The sequence below is a fragment of the Pyxicephalus adspersus genome, chromosome 10 (genome assembly GCF_032062135.1).
Source record: "Pyxicephalus adspersus chromosome 10, UCB_Pads_2.0, whole genome shotgun sequence".
In the NCBI taxonomy this organism is placed as follows: domain Eukaryota; kingdom Metazoa; phylum Chordata; class Amphibia; order Anura; family Pyxicephalidae; genus Pyxicephalus; species Pyxicephalus adspersus.
This window is the reverse complement of record NC_092867.1, coordinates 59717428-59731291: the sequence shown is the minus strand read 5'-3', so window position 1 is coordinate 59731291 and position 13864 is coordinate 59717428. Positions and strand designations below refer to the sequence as shown.

At 40.7% G+C, this 13864-nt stretch overlaps 2 protein-coding genes and 1 pseudogene across 7 annotated transcripts in view; all 3 read left to right on the top strand.

Annotated features, from left to right (window-relative positions):
- LOC140339137 (uncharacterized) overlaps positions 1 to 4698 on the top strand; it is a gene marked incomplete in the record, with an annotated part of 145177 nt that extends 140479 nt beyond the window's left edge. Inside the window, 1 exon segment of the mRNA XM_072423720.1 lies at positions 1751 to 4698. Coding sequence (XP_072279821.1) covers positions 1751 to 2801 — 1051 coding nt within the window.
- LOC140338915 (uncharacterized) lies at positions 3395 to 8244 on the top strand (annotated as a pseudogene).
- A 1001-nt stretch (positions 8245 to 9245) lies between these two features.
- Positions 9246 to 13864, top strand: part of LOC140339027 (uncharacterized) — an 8401-nt gene continuing 3782 nt past the window's right edge. The window contains exons 1-6 of one of the 6 annotated variants that reach the window (XM_072423526.1): positions 9291 to 9348; positions 10507 to 10587; positions 10677 to 10775; positions 10988 to 11218; positions 11317 to 11414; positions 11524 to 11680. In XM_072423526.1, coding sequence (XP_072279627.1) covers positions 11134 to 11218; positions 11317 to 11414; positions 11524 to 11680 — 340 coding nt within the window. In that variant the 5' untranslated portion in view covers positions 9291 to 9348; positions 10507 to 10587; positions 10677 to 10775; positions 10988 to 11133. Of the gene's footprint in view, positions 9349 to 9559; positions 10588 to 10676; positions 10776 to 10987; positions 11219 to 11316; positions 11415 to 11523; positions 11681 to 13864 lie in introns of those variants that run through there. The other 5 variants (XM_072423527.1, XM_072423528.1, XM_072423531.1 and 2 more) reach the window with 5 other exon arrangements.

Below are 13864 nucleotides of genomic sequence, written 5' to 3'. Positions count from 1 at the left end.
GCCATTTATCCCACTGTACACCCAGAGCCGCTGTTTTATACACTAGATAAATCCGAATATAGAGCCATTTATCCCACTGTACACCCGGAGCCGCTGGTTTAAAGACCGGATACATCCTAATATAGAGCAATTTATCCAGCTGTACATCCATGTCTGGTCGTCTCCTCAATGGAGCTTCCAGATTCCCGCATTAGTCTTCCAACCATCTACCTATTATTTTTGAATGACTGGATGTACGTAAGAAGCTCTGTCCCCAATGCTGGGACCCTTAATGTTGAGGGGGGATGTGGCCTATTATGGTACAGGAGGGGAAATTCAAGTCTTGTCAGAATTTAATTCATCCCAATACAGTCCAGATACATCAGAAGTTGGTGAGAAGCATGCTGGGAGGGTCACGTGGTTTCACTTTATTTTTAATAGACATGTAGAACCGGCCATGAAGGTAATAGAGACTCTGAGAATTCTGCAATGATCACTGTAACCTTCTCTTTTTGCAAAGGATTGAAGAAAATACCTAATGAGCCATTAACTCCCAAAAGTTGTCTCACAGAACATCTCCCATAAAAATGCTAAAACCTTACCACTTAACATACCTGGGTCCTAGAAGTCATCAGTAGATACACTGAGCTGCTGACAGGACAGGTGAGCAGTGCCGGGAATCCTGGAACATTATTATGGAACGTTTCAAGATGTTGCAAAATGTATCTCCAAAACTGAGAGTGATTATGTAGAAGGACACAAGGACCTCTACAAGGACATCATGATGGAGGACCACCAGACCCACACATCAACAAGTAAGAAGAGATTTATTGTAAAGGAGAGAGCAGTACGGAGGATAGATCCCCCATCATCTGATAAACACATAGAGACAATGTATTCAGTCAGTGTGTGTGTTTCCTACAGATGGATCCAGTAATGGGAACCCACCAGAGAGATGTCCCCGTCCTCTGTATTCCCGGGATTCCACACAAGAAGATGAGGAGATCCCTTACCATCATCAGGTATATGTAACTGATCATGTGGACCTAAAACTGTATTCTGAGCTATGTGATGACATTTGTTTATATAATCTCTTGATCCTTCTTTTTGTGTTTTATCTTTGGGATTTAGTTTAGAGAACTGAAAGACATCAAAACTGAGGTTAAGGACGAAGAAGAAGAGACGTTAGTGACAGTGGTTCACCAGTCTATGAAGGAGGATAAATATCTCCAGTCACTGTGTCCCCGTGTGATTTGGGTGTCTCCTTTATCTGGTTTGTGTTCATATTTTGGTGTTCTGGTTGCTCCCAATTCTATGTCAGAGCAAGCGAATGTTGAGTGTCAGACAACATATGTGACTCCTGAATAAAAGACATAAAGAATACTGATAACACTGATGTATAAATTGTCTCCACAGATGGACATTATGTCTGGAATGCCTCGGGTGGACATCTTATTTTATCTGTAGATGATGACATCTCACAATCTTCTCTGGGGATAAATCCCATCACTCATAATACAGATCACAGACCTCGCCATTTGGAGACATCAGTCGATCCCTCTAACCCTGAGGAAACTTCTGACCAATCAAATGCTGTTACTCCCAATCTCTTTCCAAGATCTCATTGTATGGAGAGATCAGCAGACTCCTCCACTCCTAATTGGTCTTCTTTAAACCATGAAGGAGATCAAACAGCAGAGAGTGCATTGTCATGTTCTGTTTGTGGTGAGACTTATAGAGAAAAAGAGGCACTTCATTGGCATGAGAGAAGTCACACGGGTAGACGTCCCTATTCCTGTTCAGAGTGTGGTAAAAGTTTCATCCAGAAGGGTGGCCTACTTAAACATCAGAGAATTCACACAGGTGAACGTCCATATTCATGTTCTGAATGTGGGAAATGTTTTATTCATAAAGTAAGTCTCCTTAAACATAAGAGAGGTCACACCGGTGAGCGTCCTTATTCATGTTCAGAGTGTGGGAAGTGTTTCAATGATAAAGGTCACCTCCTTAAACACCAGATGATTCACACAGGTGAACGTCCTTATTTATGCCCAGAATGTGGCAAATGTTTCATACAGAAATGGAATCTCTTAAAACATCAAAGAAGTCACACTGGTGAGCGTCCTTATACCTGTTCGGAGTGTGGAAAATGTTTTGCTCAGAAAGGAAACCTACGTAAACACCAAAGAAGTCACACAGGTGAACGCCCATATGTGTGTTCCATTTGTGGGAAAAGTTTCACAACGAAACAAGCTCTTGTTAAACATGAGAGAATTCACACTGGAGAGCATCCCTATTCTTGTTCAGAATGTGGGAAGTCCTTCATTCAGAAAGAAAACCTTCAAAAACACCAAAGAAGTCACACGGGTGAAAAGCCCTATTCATGCTCAGAATGTGGGAAAAGTTTTATTCAGAAAGCCGGTCTCATTAAACACCAGAAAATTCACACAGGGGAGCGTCCATACTCCTGTTCAGAATGTGGAAAATGTTTTATTCAGAAAAGTGCTCTAGTTACTCACAGGGTGACTCACACACGAGAACGCCCATATTCATGTCCAGAGTGTGGAAAATGTTTCAGTCAGAAAGGTGAACTTGGTAACCACCAAAAGATTCACACAGGAGAACGCCCTTTTTCATGTTCAATGTGCGGTAAAAGTTTTATTCGAAAGTATGCACTTGTTACACACCAGAGGATTCACTCTGGTGAACGTCCTTATTCATGTTCAGAGTGTGGAAAATGTTTCAGTCAAAGAAATACACTTCTTGTACACCAGAGGGTTCACACGGGCTAACAAGCTTTTTTTCATGTTGGAGGATGGTAATTGAGGTAATATGTCCCATTTTGCTTCCACACAAATCGCACCACAATGCTAAACTGGGGTTACACAAGGACCTTCTTCTTACGTTGTTGTAACTTGTCTTCATATGTTCCTGTTTTTATTAGGAAGCCAACATTTCATTGGTCCAACAAAAATATAATTTTACAATTTTTACATCAGTGATACATTCCAGGTTGTTTTGTATGGTTTGTATATATTTATTGCCAATTCTTCTGTGGCCCCTCCCCATCTCTAAGAGACACGTAGGAGACCCGGTCTCACCCAATCATGCCAGTTAGCACATGTGTAATATGTTTTTCTGATGTGTTAATCTCTGATGACCACCAATCTGTTTCCTGTCCTTCAATCCCATGACAAGAGCAAAATCCACATTAGAGATGTGTTATGGCCCCTGATTTACCAATAAACCTTTCACTCTCCTGTGAGCTCTGGATCCTTTATTTATGGTGCTTGTCACTTACCCTAACAATTCACCCATGTGTGACGAGGCTAAGGACCCAACACAAATCTACCACAGACCACTGACCAAAAAGTCTTGCCCAACCATTCCCTTCCTTTGGTGGACAAAGGGAAAGATGTCTCTTGACATTGGTCATCAGTGGGAGGAATTTCCTCCCAAAATAGTGGTCACTGAGAAGAATGCCCCTTTACATTTGTGGTCACTGAGAAGTATGCCCCCTTACATTGGTGGTCACCGAGAGGTATGCCCCCTTATATTGACGCTCACTGAGAAGTATGCCCCCTACATTGGTGGTCAATGAGAAGAATGCCCCCTAACATGGGTGGTCACTGTAAAGAATGCTTCCTTACGTTTGTGGTCACTGAGAAGAAATTCCTCTTACATTGGTGGTTATTGAGAAGAATGTCCCCTTACATTAGTGGTCTGTGAGAAGAATGTCTCCTTACATTGGTGGTAACTGTGGCGAATGCCCCCTTACATTAGGGTCACTGAAAAGTATGTGCTCTTACATTGCTGGTAACTGTGAAGAATGTCTTCTTACATTGGTGGTCACTGAGAAAAATGCCCCCTTACATTGGGGTCACTGAGAAGAATGCCCTCTTACATTGGTGGTCACTGAGGAGAATGCCCCCTTACATTGGGGTCACTGAAAAGTATGTTCTCTTACATTGCTGGTCACTGTGAAGATTGTCCCCTTACATTGGTGGTCAGTGAGAAGAATGCCCCCTAATATGGGTGGTGACTGATACGAATGCCTCCCTTACATTGGTGGTCACTTAGAAGAATATCTTCTTAGATTGGTAGTCACCCGACAAGAATGTCCCCTTCTACAGGTAGTTGGTAGGAAGAATGTTCCTTACATTGGTGGTCACTGAGGAGAATGCCTCTTTACATTGGGGCCACTGAAAAGTATGCTCTCTTACATTGCTGGTCACTGTGAAGAATGTCCCCTTAAATTGGTGGTCAGTGAGAAGAATGCCCCCTAACATGGGTGGTGACTGATACGAATGCCCCCCTTACATTGGTGGTCACTGAGAAGATTGTCTCCTTACATTGGTGGTCACTGAGAAAATTGTCTTCTTAGAATGGTAGTCACCCGACAAGAATTTCCCCTTCTACAGGTAGTTGGTAGATAGAATGTTCCTTACATTGGTGGTCACTAAGAAGCATGTCTCCTTTTATTTTAGGTCAATAAAAAAATGTCACCATTGGTAGGTTCCCTTATATTGAACCTCTTACATGTTGTCTGGATGTAGACACTGATGATGATAAAATACCATGGTGTGAGGGAACAATGTGTGGTTGATAGGTAGACTTTGATGATGATGATGATCCTGCAGTGCTAAACTTCAGAAACACATTTATTCAGAACTGCATTGGCTTTCCTTCTTCACGTATTACTCGTGGATAAATCCTCCATCTATATAAAAAAATTAAATGTTCTCCTTTTCATAGAACAGAGGGATGGCAATGAGGCTCACACATCCAATTTGATGGTAATCATCGTCAGGAAGAGCCGTAGGCATCTGTGACAGGTTTCTGCATTGTTGGAATATAATACAATATCATGTCAACAATTGTTATTAATGAAGAAACTTCTTAGAAAGGAAATGAAAATGTAATAAAAAGCCATAAATAAAATTGGTATTTGGTGTAAGAACTCTTTGCCTTTAACACAGCAGTAATTTGTGTAGGTAGACGTCCATGGTTGGTCAGTAGGTCCTCACGTGCTTGGTTGTTCCACCATCCTGGAGGACTTATGAAATATTTAACCTTACTTCCTCCTCTTCCTCCTATGTCTGTAATCCCAAACCAGCTCTATGATGGTGACATCACAACTCCGTAGGGGCCATGCCATCTACTGTACCTGTTCTTTTGTCTATTAAAGGTAGTTCTTTAGGGTTGTGAAAGCCTCATATTGGAGAATGATGTTTGGACTAAAAAGACCGTCATCTTTTATCAAGAAAAGAAACTTCTTGTACTTGTCAACAGTGAGGAACTCATCAATAATGACAACCAGTTGTGGACACCAAGGCCCCAACCCTGCATTGAACCTCCATGACCTTCTGCAGACTATTCTCCATATCTCGTTTTCCAGACCATTGTGATGGACAGACCTCCGTCTGTTAAACAAAAGTCTTCAGTTTTATTCTTCATTCGAGAACACATGAACTTTTTCCTTTTGTGTTTACACTTCGATGAGCTCATCTGGGACAAATAGTGTTTTTTTTAAATTCTTCTGACTCATTCATTGTTCATTGTTGAGATATATAATATATAAAATGGTCTTTTGAGATAATAGTTTCCGAAGATATTGAAATATTCTAATGAACTACTGAAGACGAGTCAGAACACATTTTCTAGTGACAATAATCAAAAATAAATAAAAAGCCATGTTCAGGAGTATCTGTACAGCATGTGGATATGTAATTAATGTATATACAATTAAAAAAAATTTCTTTAAAATTTCTGGTACAAAACCAAATTTGTTTTCATCACATTTCCTTTGTGGGGCTTCCTAAACAAAACAAGAAGGAAGAATACACCAAGGAGAGGCTGTGAAAGTAAAAAAAATAGCTGCAAAGTTCACATTCTCCACAAGGAGGAGATCCTACATATAGTCAGCGGCCTGCAGAAATGGGAAATGATTGGTGGTAGAGACAGGAAGTGATGTAGGGGGAAACCCCAACTGATGTCACATATAAATAGAAAGTTTCACCTGGGATGGGAGTTGGGAGGGATTACTGAGAAGACATTGCAGGAACTGACAGCAGGTGAGGTAAGATATTGTTTTATATTTACACCTAGTAACATGTCAATCTTTACCTTCTGTATTTATTCAACTGTACAGCCACAGCCGCTGGTTTATAAACTGTAGTGTTTTCCCCAGGCCCTTTTAGACGGGTGCACCACCCAGCACTTTTCAGTAATCATTGGTCACAATATAGGAGCCACCACCCGCCTACAGCTTCTTCCCTCCCAGCTTAAAATGTATCATTTGGGAGAATACTGGTCCAGATACATCCTAAATATAGAGCCATTTAGGTATTCAGATGTGTCTGGATGGTGGCAGTATCATTGTGTGACAGGTTCCTATAAGGCGTCAGGTCACTGTATATTTCTCCATGGAGGAGTGGGAGAATTTAGAAGGACATCATTTCTTGTTCCTTTTGAGACACATGATTTTTCTTTCTTTATTTTTGTCATATCACCAACAATGTGAACACCATATGTAAGATTTATCTCCATTCCTCAATATAACGTCATGTCCCCAATAAATGAGGAGGAGATACTGTACACCATATGAAAGGTCCATCTCCATTCCTCAATATAACATCATGTCCCCAACAAATGAGGAGGAGGAGATACTGTACACCATATGAAAGGTCCATCTCCATTCCTCAATATAACGTCATGTCCCCAACAAATGAAGAGATACCGTACATCATATGAAGGTCCATTATGTGATTTGGATACGTTGTTTCATTTTTTAGTTTGTATTTGAAATGTTGTGTTCTGTGTACCATCATGTGACTCCTGAGGTATTAAACGCACCTATAACTGTTTTTTTTTAAATTTGCTTTCCAACAGACAGAAGATATTCAGAAGATGATGACACCACACAATTTTTTCCAGGAGTAAATCCCTTCACACCTAATACAGATCACAGGCCTCACCATTTGGAGGCATCAATGGATCTTTACTAGCCTGAAATCTTCTGACCAATCACATATTGTTACTCTAGATCTCTGCCTACGATCTCACAGTGTGGGGAGACCAACTAACCCATTGCATCCCCAGCAGTCTTTTATAAGCCATGAAGGACTTCCAGTGCTAGAGAGTTCATTTGTTGGCTTCAGTTTGTGGGAAATCTTTCACTGAAAACAGATCGCTTCTTATCCACCAGTGAATTCACACAGGTGAGACTCCTCTCTCATGTCCTGAGTGTGGCTAATGTTTCAGAGACAAAGGAAGTTTTTTTAGCCACCAGAGAATTCACACAGGTGAAGGTCTGCATGTATGTTTAGAGTGCAGAAAAAGTTTCACTGCAAAGAAATTACTACGTATACACCCAAAGAACTCACACGGATAAACGTCCTTATTCATGCTCTGAAAGTGGAAATCTTTCAGTCAGAAATCACATCTTATTAAGCACCAGAAAATTCACATCAGTGAGTTCATGCTCAGAGTGTGGGAAATGTTTACCTGAGAAATCAACACTTCATCAACACCAGCGAATTCACACAAGTGAACGTCCCTATTCATGTTCAGAGTGTGGGAAAAGTTTTCTCCAAATAGGACACTTTCTAACCCATCAGAGAATTCACACAGGGGAACGTCCTTATTCATGATCAGAGTGCGGGCAATCTTTCACTCAGAAAGGAAGCCTTGTTAAGCACCTCAGAATCCACACAGGTGAATGTATCTTCATGTGCTAAGCGTAGGATAAGTTTCATTGAAAAAACAGTATTTCAGATACATCCGAGAATTCACACTGGGGAACACCCTTATTCATGCTCAGAGTGTGGGCAATGTTTCACTCAGAAAGGAAACCTAGTTATGTACCACAGAATCCACACTAGTGAATGCCTCTATTCATGTTTAGAATGTGGGAAAAGTTTCATTCAGAAAAGAGACCTGAAAGGAGGTGAATCAAGGAGAAGACACACAGGTGAGCGTCCATTCTCATGTCCAGAGTGTGGCAAAAGTTTCAGTTACAAAAACTCTCTGATTGCACATTACGGACACATAGACCTGATCTGTAGTCCATGTTTATTGGGAATAAATGAGGATTGTTATTGGCCACTGTGCGTTATACTGAAGATGCCCGTTTGTCATTGGACCAATCGATGAACTGTTATTCACCAATCTGATTTATTTTTACTTTAAATATATGTTTTATTTAGATTCAAATTCAATTTTATTGTGCTTAAATTGTTTTTAATAAAGCAATAAACTCGAAAATAGTTTTGGTCTGAATAGTCTTCCTGGGTTTGCTCACCTGCTGTGCCCATCATGAAGGGCTCCCACCATGGTATGTTGGGGCCTCCATGGTGTGTGGTTTACCCTCCTTGGTGTTTGCTGTATGGGGCCTCACATGGGATGGTAACTTGAGGTCTCCCTTTGGCAGAGTGATCTGTATTTGTGTTCTCAGAGCCCCCCGCTGTTTATAGTGGACTCACGCACTTTAATTAGCCACACCCTTAAATTTTGCCATGGCAAAATAAGATTCCCAGCCATTGTTCAGTATGATGACCCTCATTTCCAATCTCATATACACCACAGTGTCACCGGCTCTTCCATAGATCCTCGTACACAGGTTTTGTTCATATTGAGGTTTTTATACATACAACATTTGTAGAACAGGAAGTGAACATGTTGTATTTCCTGTGTAGCCAGCTGTTCTTCTATTGAAGGATGCTCCCCTACTGATGATGTCCCAATACCCCCAAAACATACATCACAAAGTAGAACACTTTTCTAATACTTGGAGTACAATTATAAAGCTGTGAACCTAACGTTCACTCAAACATTCCCTGGTAGTGAATTAATGAAACACATGAACCTCGAAGAAAATGTTTCAGTAATTGTCAGATTCATTGCTTTGAAAATATACCTCCAAAATAAGGATCAAGCAGGAGCTACGGGTGACAACCATGGCTCTATCCATGCATAGTGGTTGGTGTCACCTTAGGACAGGAAGTGTGTTGCTGACAGGATTGCATTGCATTTGTCGATGGCCCAGTAAGGTGAAATATGTAACATTTTTGGTCAGTAACGAAGGGAATAAACCCTTGACACGCCCTGCACGTGCACTCTTGCTCTATTCAGGAAATCATATACCTTTTACAATTCTTTTTATGACGTGTTTTCATCTTTTGGCTGTAAGTAAATCATCAAGGATGGGGCGACAATGGCTTTGAAGGCGGATGCTGCAGTTAGTATTTTGTCCACAAGGTGGAGATGGAATGCAGAGACAGGAAGTGACGTCAACGCAGATAGGAAGTTCCTGGAGACAGAAGAGACATCCCTGCCATCGACAAGACAGGGGAGAGCAGGTATTATGAGGTGCGCACAGTAACCCTGCCATGTCCATCCTCTGTTATCTCTGGCATGTCACACACTTATCTGTACTCTCTCATCCACAGCTTTATACAAAACCATAACATTGTGAAGTTTCCTTCACAATGGTAAATGGACTCCCATGAAATTATTATCCATTATTATCATCATCAATAAACAGGATTTATATAGCGTTAACATATTACGCAGCGTTGTATTAGAAGGGGGAGATAACAGTGTCAGAGGAAAGATCAAGGAGAAGGAGCAGGGAAAAGTTGCCTTGAGACTTAGCTCTGATGAGGACATTGGCCACTTTAGTAAGAGCTATTTCCGTGGAATGGGCAGCTGGAAAGCCAGACTGGAGAGGGGCAAGGAGATAGTTGGTGCTCAGGTGAGTCTTTTATAGACTAGGCGCTCTAAAAAGTTTAGAAACATATGAGAGAAGAAGGTAGGGATGGGTCTAGCGAGGGTTTCTTCAGTATAAGGGGTAATAATTGCATGTTTAAAAGCAGAGGGGTAGATTCCAGTAGAGGGGGAAAGGTTGAACAGTTTGGTTAGGGTGGGGTTTCAGGGTGGAGGAATGGGCACAGAGTGGATCAGAGGCAATTGGGTCAAGTGGACGAATAGTAGATGGAGATGTTGAGAGAAGAGAGGAGACTTCATCCACAGTAACAGGGCTGAGAGAGGCCAGTGATGATTTACAGGTGGAAGGAGTGGATATGGTTGGAGTGGCCGGGTGAGTAGAGACATTGTGTCTGATTTTGACAGTTTTCTGTCAAATATTTGCTTGGTGATAGTGAGTTCAGTGTTAAAGTGTTGTAGTCTGGCTTTGTAGTCCATGAAATCAGCACAGAGGCCAGATTTTCTCCACTTGCTCAGCTGCCGAAGGGATAAGTATTGAAGCATGGAAGGAATTCAGTAGCCATAAATGTAGAAGTCGATGAAATTTGACCAGCGGTACAGTTCCAACAGAGATTCTGTCAACAAATCATAAACTCCGATATTCTCCTACTCCATTTTTTAATGAGTCAGAATCTTTAAAGCAGAACTAAACCAAAAAACACACCTTTAATCCCACAGATCCATTAGGAGGTTTCTTTGTTTGGTCCTGCGTCGTCTCAGTATCTTTCTTCGGCCCAGCGCAGATGTCTTTTCTCTTTTCAGGTTCTTCTTCCTACGTCATCCAATCTCACACTTCGCAGATGGGAAAAAAAGAGTGCCGATCTCACTGCGCATGCGTGTAGTGTGGGTAAAAGTTTCTAGTTCTTGGATAAATTAATGGTTTGGGTCAAACGAGCAAAAGCCAAGAAAACCTTTTTTCTTTTTTTTTATAGTGGACCTCTGACGGTATCTCCAGTGGTTAATTAATTTATGGTCCAAGATAACAGTCACAGCCAGATGTTTTGGAATTTGCCTGTAGATGACCATTCCAGGTAGAAGACTTTCTTCTCTATAGCATGCAAAATGAGTCTCCATAGGGGCCAAGTCACAAAATTCAAGTGCATCCACCAGTGCTTTACCAAAACACTTGACCCAAAGGACTTTATAGGCAACATCAAATCTAGATACAAGCAGATGTCAGTCGGTTTTGAAGTGAGGACTGATAATAGTTAGAAGTGACGATTGTTATTTTTTATCTTTACAGAGGATTATTAATTTGTGGAAAAAGCATCTAGTGGGAGATAACCACCCCACAGCTTCATAGGACATCGCTGCCTGAGAACAGAGGTCACAGGGCCAAAACACCATTATTGGGTTCAATTACTCTAAGGTGTCAGGATATCACTGTTCATGGAGGAGTGGGAGAATTTGCATGGAAACAAGGACCTCTGCAAAGAAGTTAAAATGGAGGACCAATCGCTTATCTCATCACCAGGTAAGAGGAAACTTTATTGTAAAGGAGAGAGCAGTATGAAGGATCCACTTAGATTTCCCATCATCTGATAAACACATAGAGACAATGTATTCAATCAGTGTGTGTGTTTCCTACAGATGGATCCAGTAATGGGAACTCACCAGAGAGATGTCCCCGTCTTTTGTATTCCCGGGATTCCGCACAAGAAGATGATCAGGTAAGTAGGATTGGACAAATAGAAATCTAGAAGTATTCTAATTTAGGGATAATCTTCAATGTAATCTCCTCTTTTTTATAAATCTATTCCATTATGTTGGGTGGTTTAGGATGAAGAGCTGAAAGAAATCAAAGTTGAGATTAAAGAGGAAGAAGAAGAGATGATTTTGACTGAAGTTCAGCCTCAGGAGGAAGAGGAGGAGGAGGAAGAGGAGGAGGAGATAATGAAAAGTAAACAAGAGGAATCTTCTCTATATATTGGCACAAGTAAGTAATACGCATTAAATATGGAAGTAACTTTTCATGTGACTTTTATGAGTATAAACTGTTTGTATTGGTAAATCAGTTGACAAATCATAAATTATAACTAATAAATACACTTAAAGAGCCGAACCAGCAAAATCATGGCATATTGAAATGATTGAAGATTTTCATCTTTCATCATCTCAAAGGACGTTCAGATATCTTCACAGATAAACACCCTGTAGTGATTCTTCCTACGCACATCTAGTTTTTATTTTAGTGATATCATCCATCGTCTAAAACCAGACTGTCCCCAATACACATAGCTCTACAAACAAAGTACTCCTTTCATGTTAAGGTAAAACTTAATATGATCGCATGTTCCCAACATATAAGGAGGAGATACTGTACACCATATGAAAGATCCATTTCCATTCCTCAATATAACGTCATGTCCCCAACAAATGAGGAGGAGATACTGTACACCATATGAAAGATCCATTTCCATTCCTCAATATAACGTCATGTCCCAACAAATGAGGAGGAGATACTGTACACCATATGAAAGGTCCATCTCCATTCCTCAATATAACGTCATGTCCCAACAAATGAGGAGGAGATACTGTACACCATAGGAAAGGTCCGTCTCCATTCCTCAATATGTCATGTACCCAACAAATGAGGAGGAGATACTGTACACCATATGAAAGGTCCATCTCCATTCCTCGATAAAACATCATGTCCCCATCAAATGAGGAGGAGATGCCATACACCATATAAACGGCCCATGTCCTTTCCTCAATATAATGTTATGTCTCCAACAAATGAGAAGGAGATACTGTACACCATATGAAAGGTCCATCTCTATTCCTCAATATAACGTCAAGTCCCCATCAAATGAGAAGGAGATACCGTATATCGTATGAAAGGTCCATCTCCATTCCTCAATATAATGTCATGTCCCCTACAAATGAAAAGGAGATACTGTACACCATATGAAAGGTCCATCTCCATTTCTCAATATAACATCATGTCCCCAACAAATGAAAAAAAGATTCCGTACACCATATGAAAGGTCAATGTCCTTCCTCGATATAACGTTATGTCCCCAAGAAATGACGAGGGGATATCGTACATCATATAAAAGGTCTATCTCTATTCCTCAATATATTGTCATGACCTCTACAAAGGAATAAATGAGGAGGAGAAGGTCCATCTCCATTCCTCAATATAACGTAATTTCCCCAACAAATGAGAAAGAGATACTGTACACCATATGAAAGCTCCATCTCCATTCCTTAATATAACGTCATTTCTCCAACAAATGTGAAGGAGATACCGTACATCATATGAAAGGTCCATTTCCATTCCTCAATATAATGTTATGTCCCCAACAAATGGGGAGGAGATACCATACACCATATAAACAGCCCATCACCTTTCCTCAATATAACGTCATGTCCCCAACAATTGAGAAGAAAATACTGTACACCACATGAAAGGTCCATCTCCATTCCTCAATATAACGCCATGTCCCCAACATGTGAGGAGGAGATACTGTACATCATATTAAAGGTCCATCTCTGTTCCTCAATATAATGTCATTACCTCAACAAAAGAGGAGTAGATACTGTACACCATAAGGAAGGACCATCCCCTTTCCTAAATATTACGTCATGTCCTCAACAAATGATAAAGAGTTACCGTACACCATATGAAAGGTCCATCTCCATTCCTCAATTTAATGTCATGTCCCCAACAAATGAGGTGGAGATACTATATACCTTATGAAGGGTCCATCTCCATTCCTCAATATAACGTAATGTCCCCAACAAATGGGAAGGAAATACAATGTACCACATGAAAGGTCCATCTCCATTCCTCAATATAACATCATGTCCTCAACAAATGAGGAGGAGATACGATACACCATATGAACGGTCAATCTCCTTTCCTCAATATAACATCATGTGCCTCTCAATTGAGAAGGAGATACTGTACACAATATGAAAGGTCCATCTCCATTCCTCAATATAACGTTGTGTCCCCAACAAATGAGGAGATAACGTACATTATATGAAAGGTCCTTCTCTCCATTCCACAATATAATGTCATGTCCCTAACAAATGAGAAGGAGATACTGTACACTATATCAAAGATTCATCTCCATTCCTCAATATAACGTCATGTCCCCAACAAATGAGGAGG